The sequence below is a fragment of the Symsagittifera roscoffensis genome, chromosome 4, assembly GCF_963678635.1.
Source record: "Symsagittifera roscoffensis chromosome 4, txSymRosc1.1, whole genome shotgun sequence".
In the NCBI taxonomy this organism is placed as follows: Eukaryota; Metazoa; Xenacoelomorpha; order Acoela; family Convolutidae; genus Symsagittifera; species Symsagittifera roscoffensis.
Genome location: NC_087065.1, coordinates 16,815,192 through 16,840,731, shown reverse-complemented (window position 1 = coordinate 16,840,731; position 25,540 = coordinate 16,815,192). Strand labels below are relative to the sequence as shown.

General features: G+C 47.0%; 1 protein-coding gene across 1 annotated transcript in view; it reads right to left on the bottom strand.

Moving 5' to 3' along the window:
* Window positions 1-1,675: 1,675 nt before the first annotated feature.
* LOC134843980 (N-alpha-acetyltransferase daf-31-like) overlaps window positions 1,676-25,540 on the bottom strand; it is a 30,118-nt gene continuing 6,253 nt past the window's right edge. The window contains exons 2-3 of the mRNA XM_063860396.1: window positions 2,326-2,495; window positions 1,676-2,075 (exon numbers count right to left, since the gene is read on the bottom strand). Of these exons, the coding sequence (XP_063716466.1) occupies window positions 1,704-2,075; window positions 2,326-2,495 (542 nt within the window). The 3' untranslated portion in view covers window positions 1,676-1,703. The remainder of the gene's footprint in view (window positions 2,076-2,325; window positions 2,496-25,540) is intronic.

Here is a 25,540-nt window from a genome sequence, read left to right as displayed (position 1 = left end):
AAAGACTATCAAAATAAACGTGAGCATGGACTGGACGTGGTCACTATGCAGTCAACTGATTGATTGAAATGCTTCAATTGAAATTAGGAGGGTTGCTTGATTGATCCGGAAACTGTTTGCAATTGCAATTTATTAGAATCAGAGACAAGCTATGATTTTTAAAAAAAATAGCTATAAAAAGAAACCGAGTACTTCTGTATTGATTTGCCATTAAAACATGTAACATGTAGCTGCTAGGTTTTTTAAAGGAAAGTAACGGGCGCTAACTGACAACAGAACTGAACAAAAGCATCACAAAATTACATTCAGGTATTAAGATGACATCCAAAACGCAAAAACAACTAAAATTTAATTAAGTATATAGGGGCACTGCAAAGTTTTTTCAATTGAATTTTTTTGTCATCGGGAATTAAATTTTAGTTATTTTTGCGTTTTTGATGTCGGCTTTCAATCTGTCGACTTAATTCCTGAGTGCCCCTATATACGTCATTACAATACAACAAGCACTCAGGAAAAATTAGCCTTAGAAAATAGCCGATAAAGCTTCAGTCGATAATCAAGCTTCCGAAAATACATCAGTAAAAATTTGGTTCTGAAGTTCAACCCTAATATACAATGATAAAACCTAGATATAACTTAATGGAGGAATTCACTTGTTCGTTAAAAAAAACTACAACAAAACTGACAACAATTGAGACAATTATTCAAAAAATGAGAGACCTAATTGCTCAAAGTTGTAAAAAACGTCTGACTGTCACTCCAACCACAGATCTTTGAAATCTCTTGATTTTTCGTAGTAAGCCAAGCTCAATTTCCTACACAAGGTGTAACACAAAAAGATTAAATTTTTTAAAAACTAGGTCCAGATGACAAGACACTTCCTTTAAATATACACAGAAGCGAAGCTGATCAAAATCAAGAAATCGACGAAAAAATAAACGAAGAAACAAGAAAAGAAAACGGTAAAATAAGAAAACTAACACATTTGACTTATACTGGAGCCCAACTCCGCCCCGGAGATTAAGATCGGTCGCTCGAAAACATACTAACAGTAGCCAGGTATAAAGCAGCTACACATGCTATTAAATTGTCGATGCCTTGAAGCAAATGAAACACCAAGCCACTTATATTTGCGAATAAGGTTGTAAAAGAAGACTTCGTAATGACAATACTTTCCACTAATATACTTATACATTGCCCAACATAAAACAACATTTGGTTGTTTTGAAAAGCTCCAACTTTCGAAATTCCAAAAAATATATATGCCCTTAAAGCTCTTTGAATTTCAAGAAACATTAATGAGCGACACTTTTTTTGATAAAATAAACCAATTAAAAAAAATTGGATCCAAAGATAAAATTTTTATTCCGTTGGGACATCTGAAAATTAATATCCACGTTCGCATCTAGAGTCGATCGCGGTTTTCGGGACCTTTACACTTTTGATGTTTGACAGTGGAGTTTGCCTTCCTTTTAACAAATGAAGTGAACTGAAATTACAAAAAATCAAAAGTCAAACCGCAAAAAATCAAATTCTAGCATGAACAAACTTTAAGACTTTTTAGAAAAAATACAAGAAAGATTATCTCGACCTGTATAAGAGTCTTTGCTGCGTTCATTGACTTGACTAAATGTCATTTTTAAACAAAATACTTGAACCTAAAGCGCGAAAATAATGAAAAGATTCGCACCTTAAATTCAATCTCAGTCTATATCATCAACTTTGTTCACATGACTATCCAAATTTTGTTCACAAATAATTTTTGAGTTCTCATCGGATTTTGATCCCTCAATGTCATCATTTTCAGTTCTGTCTTTCGAAGTTAGGTTAACTGGACTAGAAATGTCTTCTGGTTTATCTGCTGTGTTTTCTACTGCGTCTTCGCTTTTCTGCACCTCTGGTTTGTAGCTTTCCGATTTATTATCTACAATAGCTGCATCCTCCTTTCCCAAAGTGAGTTTGGCAAACTCCTGTTCCAGTTTCTTTTCTGTCTCCTCGCATGAGGCCAGTAGAGTGGTCAGGTCTCGTCTCATAGCATAGGCGTCTTCTCCGTCCCCGTAGTATCTACTCTCAACCTAAGTATTGACTCTAAGTTGTAAGTACGCAAACAAAAATTACTAGCTGCTGTGCAAATTGCACAGAAAATTCCAGCCATATTCATTTTTGCCTACCAATACAAAAAAAAGAATTAAAATTATTTTACTTTAATCCACAATTTAACCTAACAAAGTAGTTAGACAAACTAATCAGTAATAAGCACCAAGTCTCTAGATCTTCAAGGTTTATGATGAAAGTGTAATTAACTGATATGCCAAATGTAATCACCTCGCTGATCTGGAAGCCCAGATTGTCTCTGTAGAGTGAGAGGGCAGCTCTGTTGGACACTCGCACGTGCAGAGACACATATCTGGCACTGAAGCTCTCCACCATGGCGCGTGCCGACTGGTCCATCAGCTTACGGGCAAGACCCGCTCTACGGTGCGATCTCTTCACAGCTGAAACAATCATTGCTGGTAAAATTTCGAGTCAAGCTCTTCAACAGAACTGTTCAGAAAAAGAAAAGATCTTAGAGCGAATATAGAACCAAACTATTCTCTTTCCTCACATTATTTTCCAAATTTCACAACACTGATTTCTTCACAATTTAGCACGTGTCTTGTTAAACAAGAAAAGAAAAGGGGAAAAAACAACAACAACCACAACAACATTGACAACTATTGTAACTATTGCAACAATAGCAACTATCGCAACTATTGAGGAGTTTGTCAACCCCGACACGAAATGACGAGGAGAAGCGACAGAGTGATAAGACCGCCGTCTTATTTTGGTTTTCGTGATCACTCTGAAGAAAATCCAAATGAGGACTCCGTTTCTGCGTCGCAGAGATTTAGTGACGATGAACAAGTGGATTCATACAACGAAGCCGAAGACAAAATTGAAAATGAAGAACAACATACTGGGGCAACTCAACAGCTTCGTGTTATGACCCTCAGCGAGCAAGACCATTATCCTGTTGTACCCATTACAGAAAACGTCAAAAACTGTTTGTTCAACGCCTTTGGAGGGTCTCTCGACATATCTAAGGAAGTTCAAGAAACTGAATGGGGGAACAGATGGACTGTGAAAGTGAACCTCCAAGGCAAACTGTATTTAGTCCCGGGGGGAAACATTGGCCGTAAATACGTTGATCTTTTAACGAAAGAAGTCTGCCGATTGAACCAAAACGAGTGTTCAGAACGACTTCTTGTATTCAGCCGATAAATCTTACAGCGATAAATCAATCTGAAACAACAACAAATAGGAAGGTCAGATCACATCTCGTCCGGAAATAACATATAAACTGTCACTTTATGTTTTTTACTGTTTTTGGTTTTTTTTTGGATTTTTTACTGTTTTTTGTACTTTTTTGTTTTTAAATAAATTTATTTTTGGCTTTTTCTTGGTTATACACTATTTTTGTCTGGTTTTACGCTTTCTCTTTAATTGTTTTTGGTCCCGGGACCTCGGGACAAGCGGGTTCATGACTTCCCACCTAACCCTCCGGCCCCCGGAATTTTCGGTGTTAACTGAGTTAAAAAGCTAAATTGTACTAGACGGAGGGTACGCACCTTCCCCCTAGTACAACAACGGTCATTAAGGCCTCTAACTCGGGCATACGCCCGGAGCGGAGGGTTCGTCGCTGAAACGCTTGCTGATCATGATGGTTTCATGCCTTTAACAGGCCCACCCAGGAGCGCCATAAAAACGTCTATGTAACATTCGCCCAAATATCACACAGCGACGGAGCGTAGAAAAAGTACCTATTAACGACTGGCAGGCGTCAGTTACCTTAATTCTACTCGTTTTTCACCGTCTCGACCTTGCCAGTTGATTTTCTGGTCTGTCTAGGGCAAAGTAAAAAGTTACCATTTTTAGGCCATCAGTCGAACGACTTTTGATCAGCTTTCGTTTGCATGCGAACACAACCACATAGCTGAGTCTCGGATCCTCAGACTACGTGATTGTCATTAAAAACACGGCTCGAACAACCTATTTTTATATGTTTTTGTGTGACAGTTTTATATTAAATCCATTGGAGATGGATTGACCCTTTCCTTTTTCTAGCTACTCATGCTCTGAAATATTAAATAATAACGGTGTTAATTAAGATCTATGACATTATAGCAGCTATACAGTCAGTCTATACAGTCCCTTCACATAGACAGTCTCTGGGGGACCAAGCCTCCGCTCCCGTGATATTCTTGAGATTACACTCTTATCTCTTATATTTCGTGTCCCGGGAGGGTTCCGTGGTATATTTCTTCCCCCACTGAAGCCTCCTTCTCCACAAATATCTGTCGCTAAGGTCCTTATCGTGTGTTTTTGCCACGATAAGAGGCTTCATGATTTTTCTGTCTCTGATACAACTGTTCTTCACAATCTATGGCGTCGTTCTGATTTTCGTCTTTTTATTCAAAATGGCCGTCTTTTTTCTATTTCTCAGAAATGTTCTTCTTCCAATCGAAATTTTAAAAGTAAAAATTCTAGAACATTCTGACCCTCCGTCGCCACACTTTTTTTGTTCATAAGGCCTTTTTTCACTCTTTTTTATGTCGCCGGAAGGTTGTGCTGTGTCATCTGGCAGAATGGCACATACTCCCCGGACAAGTCTCCATCAATGTCCCTATTGATCGCATAACACCGGGTTATCGTCAAGTAGTTATCCAGTTTTCTGTAATCAATCTTACAAATTGCATAAGAAAATGAAATTTATCTACTCCACCTCAACTCACTACGTGTTCACAAATGGCATTGTACTACATCTCACTGCCTCTCAACATTTTCACAAAATTTGCACCATGAGGAGTGTCCTAGATAAAATTTCTTTTCTGACTACTCACGTCATCTCGCCATAAAACTTCTTTTCGCTTCTGATTAAAAAGTGGGACGTGGCACGGCCACGCACCCGTTAAAATTAACTTAACTCCACTCACCAAGTATAATTAGTCATTTATGCGGTCCTTTCAATATTAAAACTAAGAAACTCTGTGGCTAGGAAAGTTAATGAGTTACCCACCCTTCTCGAGCGAGTTTACTCAAACTTACCATGTCGCCACACAGTGAATTTGTGTCTTACACAGGTTAAAAACTTCAGTCGTGAATAAATAGGTAAATATACTCACCTATGCTCCTTATATACATACATAGATAGTAGTAACTAAAATCAACAATTTCAACAATTTTAACAATTGTAACATTTTCAAAGTTTGGTCTGACCAAACTAGATCAAAACAAAAAGTTTCACAAGTTCAATAATCAAAACTTGGTTGATTTGTTCAAGTTTTTACACACAAAGACAATCAAGTTTTTTCTGCTTCTCTTCTCTTCTTTGGTCATCTTCACTCCATCATTTCTCCATCCTGATGTTCAGCGTCACTGTCTTCCAGAACTTTCTCTAACATGTCCAGAGAGTTGCGGGCCGTGCCCCAACCCTCCTGTTCCAACAGCCTCGGTTTGCAACAAGGTAGCAAGTCCACATTCACCTTCTGCTCCCGGTTCCTGCAAAAGCTGTTGTGAAGACATAGGCTCACGTTTCGTTCTAGGTCAGCTCTTAAGACCTCTTTCTTCTCATCTTCAGTAACACAAGGCGCTCCAGCTACCCGCTTCACCGCTGTGGTGACCGCGTTTCTGTGCGTCAAGAAAGCTCTCTTATAGGCTCCCGGTCCTATATCTAGCTGGAAAGATTGATAGGCTTCCGTGTTCCTTGACATGTGACGCTTCGCGCGTTCATACATCCATGATGTCATCACTGCACGGAACCAAGGCATCAATCTCTGCCTTGACCATATCCTTTCAATGGCTTTAGGTATTCTCAGAACCTTGCAGGTGGTTCTGAAAAGATCCAATTCACGACTCATTTTCACGTTGCTCAGCTGTTCAGGAGTCGGCACGGCCGTCTCCTGCTCACTTGTGTCTGCGTTAGCCTCCAACCATCTCACTGCTAGCATGGCGCTAACCACCACGATTGACACTTGTTGATTCTGATCGGGCAACCCCGTGGAGTACAACTCCTCCACGTCCCATACTAGGATCAGATTCCCGCGTTTGGGGTACCACAACGTCTGCGCCAAGCAGTGGCAAGGATACTCCCCATGGGTCCTCACTATGTTCCTTCGGGTCCGATACCCTGAGGCTCCCAGCAACGGTTCCACTTCCATCAGAATTCTATGTAAATCGTCTTTTTCTTCTATGGTGGGGAATTCAGTGGGTAACGCTCCACTCGCTTTCTGTTTCTGGAACTCACTCACGTTACCTTCGTTCAGTCTCATGAACTCTTCACCCACAACGTCTTGCAACTCGCCTTCGGATCTCTTCGGGACTGCCCGAAAGATCTTTGCCAACAAGTCATATGACCTTTCTGACATTCTGGCCAACCTCACGCACTTTGGCACAGAGAAAAGTTGGTCAACCAACACTTGTTGCGTCCTCGCATCCATCACCACCATGTGCGTAGGATACTTGCTATTACAATATGGCGCGGAGCTTGAACCCACCATATATTTTGAACCAGTAGGTCTGTGATAGGCTTCACTATCCTTCAGATTCATTTCATTTTCTAGAGCTTCTCGCCAGCCTCCAATCTTCTGCTCTGTCTGTAATGCTCCAGGGAATATTTCCACGCTGAGGGACGTCACTAGCTCATGGGCACGCTCCAGGCGCTCGAGCGATTCTATCGAACTCGTCATGCTACAAAATCCCAAGGCTGTGATCAGGTTTACGTCCGTCACCCCATGGCAGTCTGCGACCAACTCCATGGCACTCTTATCTGACATGCTCAATCTTCCGTACAATCGTGCCAGTTGTCGATGCTGCTCGCTCAGCGTAATCAGGCAGTGTCCCAAGTTGCAAACATGTCCTTCCATCCCATTGTGTTGAGCCAAGCATGTGCCTTGCTTCAACCAATTACTCGGTGTACCTTCCTCGGACAGCTCCGTGGACGGGTTGCTCTTCCTCTTCGTCAATCTCATGGCCAGCAGGTGATGTATCATGGCCAGATCATGTAAACTCGCATCATCATCCTGGTCTAACATGATATCCGCGGTCATGTCCCAAATTAAGCCTGCGTTAGGATGGGGACACCAGGAAGGCTTCATGAGTTCCCACATCACTACTAGACTGGTTTTCAAGGGACCGTCCCAAGAACCACAATCAAAACTCACCTGCCCTTTTAGCTCGGGAATCGAGGGTACGACCAATCGTTCTTCCAAAATAATTCCCAGCTTGGGTTGTTCCACCATCAGCATTCCGATTTCCTTAATTCGTTCAACCCAGAAGTTGAGCACTGTGACTTGCTCGTAGTCGAAGTACGCTTCCCTGGCTTCTTCGTTCACGAAGGGATTATACGCCATCCCCGGTATGCCAGACACATATTGGAACGACTTCAGTTTCCCTAGTGTTGCGAACTCTTTTTGTCCTCTGACCGCTTCAATCAAGTCTCGGCTCACTTTCAATTCTTTGTTGGAGTATCTTCTCACCTCTTCCAACTTGCGATAGCTTTCCATATCATTCGACTCCTTGCTTGGCACGGTCAATGGCATGTCCTGATATAGCTCTAGGAGTGCCCTAAGGAAGTTCCTTTCGCAATCAACTCCCTTTTGCCGAATGATCTTTATACATTCTCCCAACACAGGAGTGGGGATACGATCCACCACGAACCTGACAAAGCAAAGGGCATCCTTTCGCTTAGCCCATGCTATCGCTGAATCGTCTTTTGAGATCAATGCTCGCAGAGCTTCCATCAATTCTAGCTCCTGTTCTCGTGATCTCGAATCATTACTGGCTTCATACTCCGCCTTTTTGATGCCCATCAAGCACCAAGCCAACCGTACTTGCAGATCAGTTCTCACGCAAGGATGAGCCAGGTATGCTGCTACCGTCGCAGGTGCATTCATCGTCTCATCGAAGTATTTCTGGAGGGCCGCCCTCCAAGAAATCTCTAGCAGTTTTTCCAATCCAATTTCATTCGCTTCTGATGACATTACTGTGCCATATTCTTTTCGATTGAAGTTAGAGTTCTCCGTCAGCCCTTTCAGATATTCTTGCATGGCCCGCTTTTCACTCCAAGCCATCAGGTGCCCTCTCGCGGAGTTCCTCGCTTTCAACATCTCCACATAACCCCCTGCCGGATCTCCCATGTGGACCGATTCCGGCACAGTTATTCGACTGTACTCGACCACGTCGAGTTGTCCTTCCAGTTTCAACTTGGCCATGTTGATTCGCGAGGGCCTGTAATTTTCAAGTCCTCCAGATCCACATTGACTGATGATTTCCATTTCTAACTTAGTGTCTGCCAGGGTTCGCGCCGTCTTCTTCGACCTTGTGGCGGTTACGGTCAGACCTGCCAAGAGCATAGGGGGTATCAGGTTTTCTTTTTCTCCCCCGGCTGGTGTCGCACCATCTCCTTGCCCGCTCTCGCCTGACCGACCCGTACTAATCAGAGAGGTCACCACGGTCTTGGCTTTTGACTTCACCACCCTCTGGTTCACGACTCGACTCCCTGTCTTTCCTTTCAGTCTCTTCAGCCCTTTTTTGGCTCGTCTAACAAGTAACTTCTTTGTGCCCTGCTGATCATCGGCACTGTCTTCTGTAACTGACTCGGTCAGAACATCCGACTCCATGGAGTTCACTATTTTCTCCAGGACCTCGCGCATGATGGGTTGATTCAATCCCACCTTCATTATGGACTGTGTCCCATATCGTCGTATCACGTCCCACGATTTTTCCATGAAGTTCACTCGGCTCCAGGTTGCTCCTGTCTTGCCTTCCAGCTCCATTTGATATCTTTCCCATTCCTCTTCTGATAACGTACTGAGGAACGATATCTTCATTGACTCTTCGATTTTCCTCCTCCTCGGTGATTCATGAAGCAGTTTCTGCGGATCCCTGCTTCGGCACTCTCTAGCCTGGCTTATTGGGTCCATCGGAGATAGATCGACCGACGCCTCCTTTGTAGGAGACATGAAGGACGATGGTGCCATCAACAATAAACTCCCATCGACTTCCCCATCGTCGTCTTCACTGAACCGGTACTCTAGCAAGTCCCTTTCCAACGCTCCTAGATCGGTCTCTCCCGGTTTCTCCGTCTTACTTCCGGTCCCGTCATCGTTATCGTCCTGATCCATCAATTCATCGTCGTCCGCATCAGGTTTTGGCTTGGGTCCCGAGGGTCCTTGTCGTGCGACTGTGCCCGAATCCGGCCGAGCCGGTACGGCCATGTCTCCTGCGTGATAAAACAATTCATCATCCACCAGGAATTCTACTAACTCCTCGCCATGTGGAGCCAGGTCTTCTATCGTTATATATGAGCCTCCTCTGCTCTCCCTTGCCACCTCCAGCATCACTACTTTCGCTTCTCCTGACCACTTCAGTCTCGATAAGTCATCCGCGGAAGAATACACTTCGTTCCACGTTTCAGCCGAGACCTCTGGTCTCCTGGAGGGTAGTGCCTTGATCTTTTTCCTGCTCCAGGCATCGGGGAATGAGAAGTCAAACGTATGCGCAGCGGCAGCGTTCCAGCTGATGAAGCGCGGCTCCATCCCTCCACTCCACTTCAGCATTCTCTTCTCTGCGTCACGAGCTGCTCCGATACGAGGGGCAATGATGGGAGATGTGACTCCCAACAACATCCTCCTTATCGGTGGATATCGAGGGCATTGGTCCGGCAGCGGCCTGGACCCAGGAAGCCATATTTGTTGATTCTCTTTCGCGTGGGCGTAGGCTCCTGGCAATTGAGGCACTCCCACAGCCTCTCATGTATCTTTCACCACTGGTCTCAAATTCCAAAGTTTTGGGTTAAACTGGATGTGGGACAGATCCTCACGGCCCATTCGGCATTTGAAGTGGTTGTTGAAGTTTATCAACACCCAGCCTGGCTCTGCTATTCTTCCGAACAGCCTATCGTCGCTAGCCAGCTTTCTCAGTTCACTCTGCTCTACCCAATTCAGCACGGAACAATCCACGACTGAGACCAGGTTGACGTACAACACTGATTTCCTGTACGCTTTAACTTGCACATCCGGGAACGCAAAAGACATCACCGGCCCATACACCACTGTGACGAATTCCCTCAGCCCGTGGACCAGAGCCAACGGATCAATCCGCATCATGACAGCTAAGTCCGTTAGTAAGGGCATGCCACAATACTGCTTGCATTCGCCTGCGTTCGTCGCAACTTTGTCTTCTCCCGTGACGCTTCTGTTCTGTTGCAAGAGGTATTGAAGCAGGAGAGTCCTCCAGTCTTTCATCTTCTTGAGCGAGGCGGTTTCCAACTGTGCATTGAACTCACGACTGGGTCCCTGTAGTTGTTCAGGGTAACGCAACAGCACAAGCAAGTCACCCAGTCGACCGTAGGTCATGGCAATCAGAGTCAGGAGTCCGTCCAATCTCAAATCTGCCAACGCTTGGGTAAAGAGGTTTGCCGGTCCTTTCACAAAGTTTTCATGACCAAATGTCACGTATAAGGCTAGCACCAGGCCAATCGACAACTTCCTGATGTCCTTGACGAAACTCGCGATCAGATTCCTAGATGCCTTCGGATAGCACGTCGATAGGAAAGATGGCGTCCATCCCACTCCCATTCCACCCAAGATAGCATCTGATCGTTCATACTGTGCCTTCGTGGCCAGCACATCAGCTTGGAACTTGTCCAGCGACATCGTGTTTACGTCTTGCATCAGTTTCAACATCTTGCCTCCAGCCAACTCCCGGGCATCAAATAGGTTCTTTAGATACACGTGTATCTCTTTAATTATTGCCGGCGCATGCTCGAACGCGTCCTCACCCAAGGTGCACAGCCTCGGTGACAAATACAACCATACGTTGTTGTGCGGCTTCGTGCGCAAAGCCATTGCCATGAGGTCCTCCTCCACTGACGTCATGTTCTTTCTGATCATCCTTCCCTGCTCATTCTCCGCATGATCCATCTGTCTGAACCAGAGATCATCAGCCCCCTGTTGTGCTAACAGATGATCGTCATCTACCCCTGGTCTTAGCTTCAGTAATCTGGCGAAGTTGGACAGCTCCAACCCCAGAACTTCGTCTAGCACCAACCGAGTTGTGCTACAATCTCTGAGCCCCTGTATGGCATTCGAAATGTCAGCCCAAACGGCGGGAAGCTCAGATCGGGACGGATAGTAATTGTCCGGGTCCACTACTCTGTTTGGGGCAGGAATTATCACGTTGAATATCCCCTCTGCTATCGTTGTGACCATTGTGTACACAAATTGAAGGGGTTCTGGCAACGCAGCGTAGCCCGGTGACAACACAAAGATCACCTTCACCACATTCATGGTGAAGCGTTGTCTTGCTGCTGCCTCTACCTCGGCCATCGCCGAGAGCAGTGTCATTATCGCCTCCCCTATAACCTCGTTAGTCGGGATCGACCCATCCGTCAGACGTGACAATAAGCCTCTGCTTTGTAGATGATCATTTGAGCCTGCGACCACTATTACCTGCGGCTCCATACTGACCACCCGTCGTACACTTATCATCATGCCTATCGCCTGTCCCCAGTCCAATTTAGGCGCCGTCAAGAAAATCACATCGGGCCAGAATAGAGAACGGGGCGTGTAGAGATAATCGGAGCCGGCCACAACCAGATACTTGGCAGCCTTCATGTCCAAGGGGTCATAAGCTGCAAAAAGGCCATCGCCTATCGGGGCCTTCAGGTTCCCATATCTCTTATCGTCTCCAACCACTGTTGTAGTTCGGGGGTAGTCCCTCGAATACTCGCCAGGCGTCTGACCGGGTGGTTTAGCGAATTGTCTGTACATCTTGTGATGCTTGTTGTTGGGCTTGTTCTCCGTCTGGAATTTGCCCTTGCGAGCAGGTGGTGTCCTTTCCCGGGTCCTATCTCGAACGTCGGTGAGCGACCGGGTGTTTAAAGGTCCAAAGGTATTGTCATGAGGCAATCCATCCAGGTCTACATGTCGGAGTGAGGTCAAGGAGCTGAATTTCTCCTGCTCTGCTAGCAGCCAATCCACGCCCGGTATCCGATAAAGTCGCGACACTGTGGGACTTTCTCCGCCAGTCATTCTCATTGCATCCTCCCGACACGTCAAGGTATTCATGTTCAACTTCGCCGACATGTTCGTCTTATACTGACCCCAATGACTAGGATCTGAACTATTCCAAAGCAGCCTGCTGCCTGATTCGATTCCCTCCGCTGGCACGGTACTTGTAGACGGTCCTGCTGTCGAAGCAGGATTTGTCGTGGCAGGCGAATCGTTCCTCCTAGACGCGGTCTGGGAGTTATTCCTGTTGTTCTGTTCCACCGATCTGCCGAGTCGGCTTCCAATCGATTGCGGCCTGGGAGGAGGAGCAGTCCCTAGCCTGTCTCTCACGTTTGAGCTCGGAGCGACGGTTGCGGCTCCAACCGTCTCCGTTGCCAAGGGCCCTAGACGGTTGGCGAGGGATTCGGGCACGGTTGCCCTTATTCTACTCCCTCCGGTCGAATTGGTCCGAGCCAAAGAACCGGTCGCCCTCGACTCTTGCTCCGCTTCCCTCAATTGCGTCTGAAACACATCATTAATCCAATGCCTCCCTCGTTGGGTATTGAAGTGCACTCCATCTTAAGTGAGCGCGATGTGGTCAGTCATGCGCAGCATATTTTCGAGATCCAGGAGTCGCAACTCGCCAGGGTTGTTTCTCACCAGACTGCGGGTCATTTCATTCCACCGCGTCACGTTGCCATTCATGAAATCTGCAGCTATGGTGCCCACCAAAGGATTTGGTGGTATCGTGCACAGGATCACGAGCTTGGGTCTGTACTTTTCTTTCAATTCGTTCAAGAGACACACCAATAGAGGTTCCCACTTGTTCTCCGGAGTCACGGGGGCTCTCGAGACGTCATTGGTCCCCAGCATTATTATTAATGTATCCAGATGATCCTCGCTCTGGAACTCCATCATTTTGATGACTTGAGCCACTGAGGCTCCTCCAAAGGACAGAATGGTAGTCTGACCATAGACGAAGATCTCATTCAGATCTCTCACCAAACTGTCTCCAATGATCAAATGGCGACTCCCTGGGGGAATTACTTGGTCGTTCGTGGCGGGGTTCCAGCTCATGTCATTCAGGCAGGCTCGAGGATGCTCGGCTGGCACTTGCGTGAACTGATGACGTGCCATCAGATTCTTCCTGATGTCTACCACGCGAGACTTCTCAAAGACTCCACCAGGCGCAGAACACGCTATCGTGCGGGTTGCTCGCTCCGAGCTATTTGATGAATGATCACGACGCTGGGAAGGAACGATCCTAGCCAGTGTCCGCTCAGTGCCTCTGTTGATCTCATCCATTGCGGCTCTGGCCACTTGGTTAAATGATTCCTGGAATTGAGGAGCTAGATAGGTGTCAGAAGGGTCTGGTATCGTGAACCTCTGACTCGAAGCAGACGGTCTCGTCTGCTGAGGAGCCTCGGGCCCCCTTGATGCACGCAAATCCAGAACCTCAGGTCCTCTCGATGCGCACAGCTGCTGCGCTGTTGTCCTGGGGCGTGTGTCGTTGGATCCCTCCGAGGATCTCATGCTCGCCAGGATTTCCGGTGACACTTGGCTCACCTTCGCCATATACAGCTCCTTCAGGTGCTTTATCTCATCCTCCTTGTAGGCCACCTGCAGATCTTCAAATTTCTTTTTCCATTCGTCTCTCTCTCGAGCTATCGCCCTGTACTCCTGAAGTTTGGCACACAGCTCACTCTGATCTCTCTCCTTCTTCTCCAGTGTCTCAATCGTCTCCGATGTCTGGATCTCTATCTCGCTCACTCTCACTCTCTTCAGGGGAGGAGCAGCTGTTGGAGAGTCGACCGAGTGTGATGGGCCTGGCCCATCACGTTGTCTCTTCGCTCCAATGAGTGGCTGCGCAGGTTGGACGGGTAAGGGCATCTCACCTAGCCGGTGGTCCCTTTGCTCACCTAGTCCTGGCTCACGAGCCAGGTCGTGGCCAGACATTTCTCCACGCCTCCATCTCATCAATCGGTTCCGGCCTCTCTCGGCGGTCCCGGACTCACCGAAGGCCAACATCAACACGACTTCTGTAGGGCGATTCCCTCGACCCTCTCGTCCTAGTGCATTGAGGAGTGCGACCACAAACATCGCCAACCCCGGGTCTTCTCGTGTGAAATCACAATCGATCAGCCGCTGATAGATCTCGTCTAGAGTCGCTCCTAGACTCGCTGAGAGGAATTCCATGAGTTCGTTCGTGTACCCATTTCTTATCGTGTTGATTCTTGTCGTCGTGTAGTTTCTCCGTTTGTTTCAATGAATTCAATAAACAATCTTCGATCAATCAAGATCTAAAAAACAAGTCGCGACTTAGAACCATCATTTTTGGATACAACATCAATCAATTCTTTAAAACTCTCCATTGAAATTCTTTTCACAATTCTGATTTAAAATTTTAGCACCAAGGTGGATCGTCCACCTTTATCTTTGTCAGAGTAGCACGAATGTGCGCTGTCACCTTGATGACCTGGAGTGCCCCCGGTCTTTTATGACACAAACATAAAACTTATGATAACAATAGCATAACATAGACACATAAATATCACACACCTACACTATCACATAAAAACATAATCCCTAATACTGTACCTAAAACCTAACCTAACCTAAACTTGACTCTAAGTCCTGTCGAATAACTTAATAAAAACCACTTATCGCCGAGCGCAATTCTTAGCATATACTCAGATAGTATTTTTTATGTAAGTAAACTTCTATGTCAGTCTCTGAAAATATCACATGCACAAGAGCGTACAACTCTCTCGGGTGTAGCTTCCCTCTATTGGGATCATAAACTGGTAACGAGAGAGTGGTCACACCTCTCTCAACCAGGAAATCCCTAAGTCGAGTCAAGGCCAATACCAAGCTCTCCGGATTCACGTGTTGCCTATCAGTAGCTTTCGTAACCAAAAAACACAAATATTTCCCTGGTATCTGTGATGCAACAGGGGGCAACGCTATCATTCCTCCTACACCAGGCCTCTGTTTCCACAAAAATTCGATATTCTTGTACTCTCTTTTAAAGTCAGCTGCTAGTTCTGTTTTGAAGCTTACGTCCGCGGTTATCGCTATGGCGCACGTGCGTTCCGTGAATATGAAATCGCTGTCCGTTATGACGATATTGTTCGAATAATGGTTCGGTAGATCAAAATACGATTCAAAGATTCGTCCAAAAGGTGGTTTCTTAGCATTCTCGCCCTCTGTCTCTAGTTCTCCGGTTTCTCTTGCCGATTTCAATTTTTTTATTATGAGAGTTTCGGTGTGGGTGAGTCCTACCCCCACTGGACGGACAAAAATATCCATCGACGTCCCCGTCGATCGCCCAAAGTCTAGCAGACCGAGGTTGGATTGTGGAACACGTAGAGGACCATCTGGGGCGACCCAGTTGGACTCGGTATTGTCATGACTGATGTATTTGACGCCGTCTCTATCGACGTCCTGAATCGTCAGGATCGTCTCTTTTGGATCTGACGGCAGATCATGGAGCCATTCAAGCACGCGCAAGTTTGTTAGTTCTTGCTCATGAGTCTGTTTTGCCTCTGGTTCGAACTCCACTTCCGGTTCTGATCGATCGTCGATCCAATCTTGATCCATATCGTTCACAAGGTCGATTTCTTCTATCATCGCCACTTCGTCCAGTCCCACCAGCGAGTCTATGACATCACTCACTACTATCCTGTCCACAACGAAGTCCTCGCCGTACGGATTGTATTTCTCCTGGTTTTTTCCTCTCTTGCTTTGGCGTGTTTCCATAGTGAGAGGAAAGTCAGGCTGTATTCCTTTGTCAATTTCGGTTTGTTCCGGGCAGTCCCAGTCTTCTTCGGCATAGGGTAGAGTTTCATCGTCCACCTCTACTCGCTCGGTCAACTCGAGATCCAGTGGTAGATCGCAATCGTCCACCACCTCATTCCCGTCGTTCTTGTCGCGAGTACCCCTTTCATTCACTTCACAAGCAGGATCCACTATTAAATAGTCTCCCTCTTGCATGTCCGCTGGGATGCACCAATCCTCTGACGAGGCATTGTGTGGTTTGATATTCTCGTAATGAGCCGCTCTTCCAGTGCTCAGCCGATAAAAACGACCTCCTTGGTGCACCTCTGTTATCTGAAATGGACCACGCCATTTCTTTAATAATTTCTTGGTTCCTTTTGGTGGAACCACTTCCTGGAACACCCAGACGTAGTCGCCAACTGAGTAGGCTTTCGCATCAGCTGTCCTTTTATCAAATCTCCTTTTTTGTCTAATTTGCGCCTGTTGCGTATTCCTCCTGCATAAGTCATTGAAGTCCTGCTGTCTTCTAATAACATCCCGCACGTACGTTTGCGGTGCTGTCCTCTTCCCCTCATATTCAGGGTAGAAAAACGTCAACGGGAGCGCTTTTTCATGACCCGTTAACATCATGTGCGGACTTATTCCCGTGGTGGAATGCTCCGTGCTGTTGTAAGCACCCATCACTTGCGGCAGGTGCTTGTCCCAGTCATCCATGTAACGCGAGCAATAGACTCTCAGCATGGATACCAGTGTGCGATTTTGCCTCTCGACTAGGCCATTCGTTTGCGGGTGATAAGTGGTCGAGTGGGCCTGCGCTACCTGCGACCTTTTCATCAACTCCTTCGTGAGATCGCCCACGAATGCTTTGCCATTGTCCGATTGGAACATGATGGGGCAGCCATGCCTCGCTATCCATACATTTATCAAATGATCGCATGTTTCTTCCGCCGATGCTGTCATGCAGGGTGCTGCCTCTGCATACTTCGTAAAATGGTCAATCATTACCAGCACCTGATTATAGCCCGTTGCTGTCATACAGATTTTCTGATGATCAATTTGCACCACTTCGTTGAAACCCGACGACTCTATTGACTGTAGTGGGAACCTTAGCTTCCTGGGATCCTTCGCCTGCTGACATGACAGGCACGCTGCGATCCACTTCTCACAAGCCTTTTTCAATCCCGGCCATTCGAATCGTTTCTGTATCCTGTTGTATACTTTGTCCACGCCTTGATGACCCATCTGATCATGTGAACGAAAGAGCAATTCGGTCTGGTACAACTGTGGTAACACTATTGAATTGTATTTATAAAGGACCTTGTCCTGCTCCTTGCGCTTACAGGCTACGATTCCGTCCTTGTTCAGGTACAACAAGTCTTTCCTCTTCAGGTAAAATTGCTTCAGGATTTTGTAGCTGTCTTCTTCCAAGTCTCCCTTGTCAGGTGCTCCATTCTCGATCCATCTCTTCAGACTGCTCGTCATTCTATCATTTCGTTGAGCCCTTAGGAGATCCGACAGCCTGTACCTGGCTTTCAAATACGTCTTCACCACGTTCATTTGCCCACTCATTATCTCCGGAGCATGAGCATCGTCCATCAACTTGACACACCATATCTTTTTCAAAGGCGTCGCTTCCTGCACAGATGGTTCCAGATTGGTCCGGACGACCGTACTATGTGGCAGCAATCTGGTTGGGCGTTTCGAAACTGCTATCAGCTCGAGCTCGTCTGCGGCATTATCTACCAGAGTGCCCTCTTCATCTGAGGTGTATCTGTCCCTGTCTGGATCCTGATGTGTTTCTCGGTCCAGCCCACGCTGTTTCCAGTCTACCAATAAGGAGTGGATTGCGATCTCTGACACATCGGAATTGGAAGTTGTTTCAGACGTGTTGTCCCAGGACTGGGGTCCCGAGTCAACACTTGAGTCAACTGATTCTCCAACATCATATCCCAAGTTGTCTGAGATGTTTCTCGACTCCCCGGACAAAACTCTGTCCATCGGTCGCTTTGAACCCGACTCCCCGGACAAAATTCTGCCCCTAGGTGGTCTAGTCAATCTCTCCCCGGACAAGTCGTCCTGCACGTGCTCAAAGGTGTCCGACTCCTCAGACGGGTCGTCCTTGACTGGCTCGAAGGTATCAGACTCCCCGGACATTGTCTCGTCCACGGACGAACAATCTGGGCTCGGCTCGTATTCCTCTTTTGCATCCGTGAAGTGCACTCTCCTCGTGAAGCTAGATTTCGACCTGATCCTGACTTCCTGAGTAGTTTGGTTCTGATTCAATGTTCCATATTCAGTGAACGAAGTTCTCAACAAGACTTCTTTCGGCATCGAGCTCACCAGCTGGTTGACGATCGACCTGCAATCCCGTTCAACGCCTCGGCTGCGAATGGACACTGGCCTCTTCTCTGTTCTCTCGGTGACAGTCAACCGCTGCATTGTCTCCATCCATTCACGATCATGCCTATCCACTTCCCTGTCCAACAAGTCACGGAGTTTTCCCATCACGTCCGGCGCCACGTTCACCGTCTTGTTCAATAAAGCGATGCTGTTTATACCCAGCCTGGTTAGTTCTTGCTGCACCAAGTTGGATCGGACTAGCAGATCCAACGGAACGGGCTCGCCTCTGGCTAAAAGCTTTATCTCCGCGGCCGTCTCCACTGGAAGGTCAGGGTGTCCAGGTATAGGATGTCCTGACTTGTCTAACCACCTAGTAAGTGGCAGCTTGTCGTAGGTTTCTTTGTCCAGAAAGGAAAACCCGTCTTTGATCTCTGATTGGTTAGCCTGTTTCTCCTCGAGGCGCTCATAAAATTCTGTCTTTTTACTGAGGCTATCTGCGTTCTGGTGCTTGTCACAGGTACGGTGCTCTATGATCATGTGGTATCCATCCAGGCGCACGATCCAACGACCAATATAGCTTTGGTCCATCGAATAGGTTTTCAGCCAGGCAAGGGCACGGTTATCCACACGTAACTTGAAGGGAGCACTCCCCAGGTAGGCCCTGTATTTTTCCACGAACGTGATCACAGCAAACATCTCCGCTTTTGGTGCGCCGTACTTCATCTCAGTATCGCTCAGGACTTTACTTCCGTAAGCTATCGGACGAAGAACCGTTCTCCCGTTCCACTCCTGCTCTTGGTGAAGTATGCCCGATATCGCAACCACTGATGCATCCGTGTCCAGTACGAACATCCCTTTCTCTGTTGGCATGCCGAGGACCGGTGCCTCGCAAAGTTCACGTTTGATGTTTTCAAATGAGACTTGTGCCTCGTCAGTCCAGGTGAACTTTTTGCCCTTGTTTCTCATCAACCTCTGCATGGGGTATATTTTGTCAGCATAACCCTTGATGAACTCTCGATAATAATTTGCGAATCCCAGAAAACTCATCAGCTGTGTATCTGTTTTAGGTGCCTTCCAGGTCAGCACCGCTTCAACCGCTTCAGGATCTGGTCTCACTCCATGTTTGTCAACCAGGCGGCCCAGATACTTTATGGAATCCCTGAGATTTCACACTTAGAGGGTTTGCATTTCAGACCCGCCTGCTTCATGCAAGAAAACACCTCCTCCAACCTCTCTATGTGGTCTTCTAAGGTTGATGTTGCAATCACGACATCATCGACATAACACATGATGAGATTCCCGTATTTCTTAGTGACGCTCGTGAGTGCCTGGGCCATCAGTCGCTGGAATGTGGCCGTCGCGTTGCACAATCCGAATGGCATCCTCTTCCACTGGAACAGTCCCAGCTCACACGCGAAACCTGTTTTCTCTCGATCTTGCTTTCTGAGTGGCACTTGCCAGAATGCGGAGCCCACATCCAACGTCGTGAAGAACTTAGCGTCTCCCAGCTTGGATAGGCTCTCATCGATGCGGGGGATCGGGTATGCGTCCTTTATAGTCACTGCGTTCAGATAACGGAAATCACAACAAAATCTGAGTTGTCCCCCTTTCTTTTTCGCCATGACCACACCACAAGCCCATGGGGACTTCGACGGCTCGATCATGTCGTACTCCATTAACATCTCGATTTCCTTCCTACACGCTTCTGACTTGTTTGGGGTCATTCTTCTCGCCCCTTCCCTATGAGGTACCGAGCCCTCTTCTATCTCAATCTCGTGCTCTACAAAATTGCAACAACCTATGTCAGCCTTATGTTTCGAAAAAACGTCTGCGTTCCGATTTAGCACCGCCCTGAGTGAATCTAGTTCCTTGTCTGATATTTTACCCTTCAGATGTTCTATCTCAGGTAGGACAGGTTTATTCACTGCTAACTCTGCCTCCGTCGGTCTCTCAGGGAAGTTGGAACAACTAGACAGCCCATCATCTGTTTCTGACTTCATTGAAAACAATTTCCTAGAAGATTTCAATTCATTCACTCTTTTCATTATACATTCTTGGTTCGCATGCAATGGACATTTAGTTACATCAAACTTTTTCAAGTTCTCCACACTCAGAAAGTCTGTGTTCAGAGGCAAAGCGTAGCCAAGTTTCTTTCCCCTCTGTATTGTCACTGTTGTTGCTTCTGTGTTCAATAACACACTCACACACAGTCCGCTCTGAGTGAGTGAGAAGCTTCTTCCTAAAATAGCCGAGCTTTTACTGTTTGGATTTGGTACCAGACACACCTGTCTGTCATTGCTGAGTTCATTCAAGTTCCTCATCCTAAACGTCGCTACTACGGCTTGGTTCGGTTTTAATCTAACTTTTCGATCCAGAAAAATCGGCACCTTGGCCTGATTAATTAAGATCTTATTAAGGGGTCTTTTCTCATACTTTCTCTCAGGATCCTTGATCCTAATCAATCCGTCATTGAGATCGATCGTGACGTCAAAATTGCGAACGAAATCCCTTCCTAGGATGAACTGGTCGGATTCGTCCAAATTCTCTACTACTAGGAAGCTCATCCAAAGATGTCTTCCTCCGAGCTGCACTGAGATGATCGGGGTTCGTCCGGCGACATAGATCGCTCCCTGATTGGCAGCTGCCAACCTGATGTTTGTCGGTATGAGATCCGACCTTTCGAAACCCATGTCGGTCCAAGTTTTGACTGGCATGACACTAACCACTGCTCCCGTGTCTAGCAGTCCCTTAACTGAAAGTTGTCTGCCTTGCACGTCCAGAACGTGTGCGGCCAGATCGGCCTCGCAACCAATATGCACCGCATCTTGTTCAAGCATCGCGTTGTGTCCGATTCGTCTGACCTTCAGCTCCTCTTGACCAATGTATATCCGACCAACCTGATCGTTCGCATCAGTTATGTGAGCTTTCGTGTAGATATTGATGCCATCCACATTCATCAGGATCGGGTAAGGGCCATGGACATCGATATAATGTCCGTCCACTTTCATCAGCCTCGGACCTCCCGTTGTGAGCAGCGCTCGCACTGCCCTGGAGTCCAGTTTGGGATCCTTCTCCTTCAGGTAGTCGGCATAGATGTCCAGGTGGACTAGTGTAATCTCAGATGGTTCACTCAAATTCTTGACCACCTGGTGCCCTGCGACTGAGATGATGGACATTATTTTGTTCCCCGCCTTCGTCATGCCGAAAGTCTTACCAGATATAACGTTCAGCTTTAGTCCCTGTTTTTTCGGTTCCTCTTTGTCTTCTGCTTCTGTCGTTTTACCCAGGACATTAAGACTTTCCCGAAGATCTGTGCTCTCCAGCTCCGACCTTACCCATTGCTCCACTTCTTTCGTGGCTAGGTCCTGTTTGACATTCTGCAGCGCTGTCCTTGCCGCCAGGCCGTAATCCACCTTGAGTGGGCTAGACGACTCTGCTTCGAGGTTCGAGGCTACCACCTCGTCAGGCCATGTCTTAACCTTTTTGGTCGTGAAGGTGCTCGGTGTCGTCTCCTTTCTCCGAGATTCAGCCTCGTTCATCAGACGTGCTCGACTGGCCTTGACACCCGAAAGCGCCTCTTCGTGGCGGGGATGTTTCGCGTCCGCTACTGCGTCCCAACATTGAGTACAATCCGACTTGAAGTGTCCCTCCAAATTACAGAAGAAACACCTCGGACCATATTTCATGATGAGCCCTCTGACGTACTCCTTATGATCCTCGTCGGTCGCGTCGTCGTCCTCGAGAAAGTAGCCTATGGCCTTCATGTTCTGTTTGTATGCAGAACACGCAGAAACGTGATGGTCCATCGAACCACAATTCGCACACGACCTCCTCTTGTCCATGTCATCGCGAGGTTTGTACCAACTGGAATTCGCACCAGTGTTTGTCCCGCTATTGTTGCCATAATTGCTGTAACGGTTTTGCGCCCTCGGTTTTATGAGTAAATACTCGCGTGACTTCATACGCAAGTCGTCAGGCGTGGGTACCTGGTCAAGCGACAGGGTGAAGTGAGTGGCCAACATCGTCTTCAACTCCTCACTCCTTACTCCATCCATGAACTTCGAAGCAATCGCCAAGTTTCGCTCGGATATTCTCTCATCCGGGTTGCTTCTCCTCCTGAGCAATTCAAGGTCGTCCAAGAATTTATCTATTGATTCTTCATCTCTCTGACGCCTCTTCTCGAACTTCACCATAGCCTGGTGCCCTTGTACCCCAGAGCCGAAACGATTCAGCAGGATGTCGAATATCTTGCGAGCGCTGTCTCTCTCATTGGCTCTTTTCGCCATTACACAATTTAATGCAGTACCCTCCAGGTTGCTCGTCAGCGCGCTGCACTCTTGTTTCTTGGAGAGATTCTCTTCCTCAAAGTGTAACTTCATCACCTCTATCCAAGTATCAATGCAGCCGTCTGACTCGTCTTTATATGACTTCGGCTTTTTCAGTGTTCTTCTTGACCTCTCTCCTCTCTCGGTTGACTTCGAGAGCTTGGTGATGAATGTTTCAAGAGATCTGTTCAGAGGCTCAAACATCGAGGCATACATCGTTGTGTCTTGTGAGACTGTAGTCAGATCTGGTACTGAACTGACTTGTGGCACGGTTGGCAATCTTGTCTCCGGGGTGGCATCTGCCTCCGGCGGGACTGGATTCGTCCAGCCAGGCCTCTGCGGGGCTGCCCTTGGCCGCTCCTTGTTTCTATGTTCGTAGTTCGTTCTCGAACCTTGCTGGGCTCTGGCACTGTTGCCCGTACCATCTCCAACATTCGCATTGCGTGAGCGCTCCCTTGAGTTGGAATGCTCCTGCCAACTACTCCCATTCAGGATCGCGTCAAGCTTCCGCATCATCAAGTCAGATTGGGCGTCCAACCTCTTTTCCAGGCCAGTCATCGTTTGGGCGTAAGTATTATCATGATCATTCAATAATCGCTCGATCTCTCTTGTCATCCTAGCCTCTCTTTCCTCTGACTCTTTGTTTGCTGTGCCAGGCTCTCAGCCAGGCATTGATCGGTGTTACGAATCAATTGAGCCTGATCAAACCTCGCCTGCGACTTCACGTGCGTTAGCTCATCTTTCAAACTCTCTCGACCATGGTGAGCTCTCTCGTCAACTTGATCTATCCTCTTAGTCATGTCCCGCCTCAATTCATCCAGGCCATTCATCACACCAGCGAACATATCACTTATGTCACCAGCTGCCCCCAATGGCGGGGTTAGCCCCAGAGAAGACGAGGTCAACTGCGGCTGTAGCCTAGTACTCGATGACGCACCGCCCTTTTGCTTGTGCATTGACGTCATTAGTCTGTCAAACGTTGATGATGCTCCCATCGTTATCCCATCTGACATAGGCCTGGTCGGCGAGGCAGAAGACGCCTCCCTGCTCATGTCGTTCCTTGGGCACGGTGTGAAGTTCACATCCGGATGGGTTATTTCCGGTTGGTCGTAACTAGAGGATAGACCTCCGGCTTGTAGCGACGTCACGCGCTCATCGTACAAAGACTTCCAACTTTTCTTTGCCTCCGAGAACGTCTGCTCTTCACCCGGACTCATACTCGACATCATCGCGTTGTTGCTCTGTTTGGCCAAAGATGAGTGTGCACTTGTCGGATGTGAAGGTTCCTTTCTCCATTTATAGCTCTTAGTCTCTGATTTGGACATTCCCCTGTACAACACTTCCTCCCGAGGTTCGACCTCGGGACGCTCCGAGGTCTCCTCTGTCCTCTCGACTTCCTCCCGTTCGAGGACCTCGTCTGGCTCAAAGTCGGGTCGAATGAGCGTTCGCTCCCCTTCGTCAAAGGGATCCACCAGCGTTTCGCTCGCAGGCTCGGCCTCGGCGCTCCGCCTTTGATTGCCATCGAGGTTTTTCTCGCTCCTTAGTTTCATTTCGCTCACTGAAAGATCAGGTTGACCTTTAGTCGATTCGTCTTCAGCAAACGCGTCGGAAGCGCTGCTAAACGAGGTTTGGCTACGCCTAGTTCTAAACTTCCGCGTGCTTCCCTTGCTTAGCCTGGGAATTTTAGTAGTCGATCCTAGCGAGTCCCTGCGCTGCATAGTTTTTAACAAAATGAAAGTATTCGTAATTTGATGGCAATGCAAACGTACCACAAACAAGATTTAGTTAAATCACTTAACGCTGCCTACTCGATTCCGTCAGTATCAAATTGTCTCTTAGATCTCTCACGACTAAACTGGTGACTCAGCTAAAGTTACACACAGGGTCTACCCAGTATTGATATAATGCTAACTCAACCCGGTTGTATAGTATAACAGTATCACTAAGTTTCCACAAGATATAATCGACACACAAAACACAATCGATAATCAGATAAGAATATCTTACAGGTGACAGCTACCTTTTGTCAGTATCAATTTATCGCCACACAATTTATCAAGTCACTGCTTTGTTAAAATTAAACAATCTTTGATAAAAAGCAGTGATGATTCAGAAATAAATAAATAAAACTTAGTCTTAAAGAAAAAGACTTCCCCCAATCGGAACGATCCGAAAGAACGAAGCCCAGGACACAGTCTTCTCAAGTGGGTGTGTATCTGCCTAATACACCCACCGAGGTCTTCTTTTAGGTGTCCTGCGATTGCCCGAGCTGTCCTACTAAGTAGCTCAAGGCAACCTCTGATCGAAAATTCGTAAAGTCTATGAAAAAGCTCTCCCACACTCGGACTGCTCCAAGTGCACGAGAGTAGGGAACAATCTTTCTTCTCAAGTGGGCGTGTATTTGCCTAATACACCCACCGAAGTCTTCCTTTATTTGTTCCCGGATTGCCCGAACTTTTCTATTAAGTAGCTCAAGGCAACCACACGACCAAAATCACAATAAAAAAATTTCTTTGTTCGGGTACTTCTGATACACCCAATGTAGAATCCAAAGTTGATCACGAATTTCCGGGTCAAAATGGGTTCTTATGATCCTGATAAGCACGCCTAATATCCTAATATGATCCTAAATAAATGGATATTTTCCGTTTCCCAAATTGCCACAGAAGGTTTACTCAAGTCTCCAACGAGGAAGATCGTTAGAAGGTTTAAGACACTCCGGAGGGTTACCTCGGAGGAAACCTTGATCACCCAAGTTACTTCGGAGGGTACCTTAATCACCCAAGTTACTTCGGAGGGTCCCCCTAAATTTACTAAGGAGGGTCAATAAGATGCTTAATATGCTCCGGAGGGTTACTTCGGAGGGTACCTCCAAAATCTTCAAATTTTTTGATCTCGCTTAGAAGGTTCTCCCACTAGCTTCAAAAAACTTCAAAACAAGCTAAAAGCTCTAAGGGGAGCTGTTTTAACTTCTTTGGGTGATCTCGTGGAAATTTTCCACTAAGGAGGGTTGCTAAGGGGTTTAGCTGACTCCGGAGGGTTACTTCGGAGGGTTCCCCCAAAATCAAG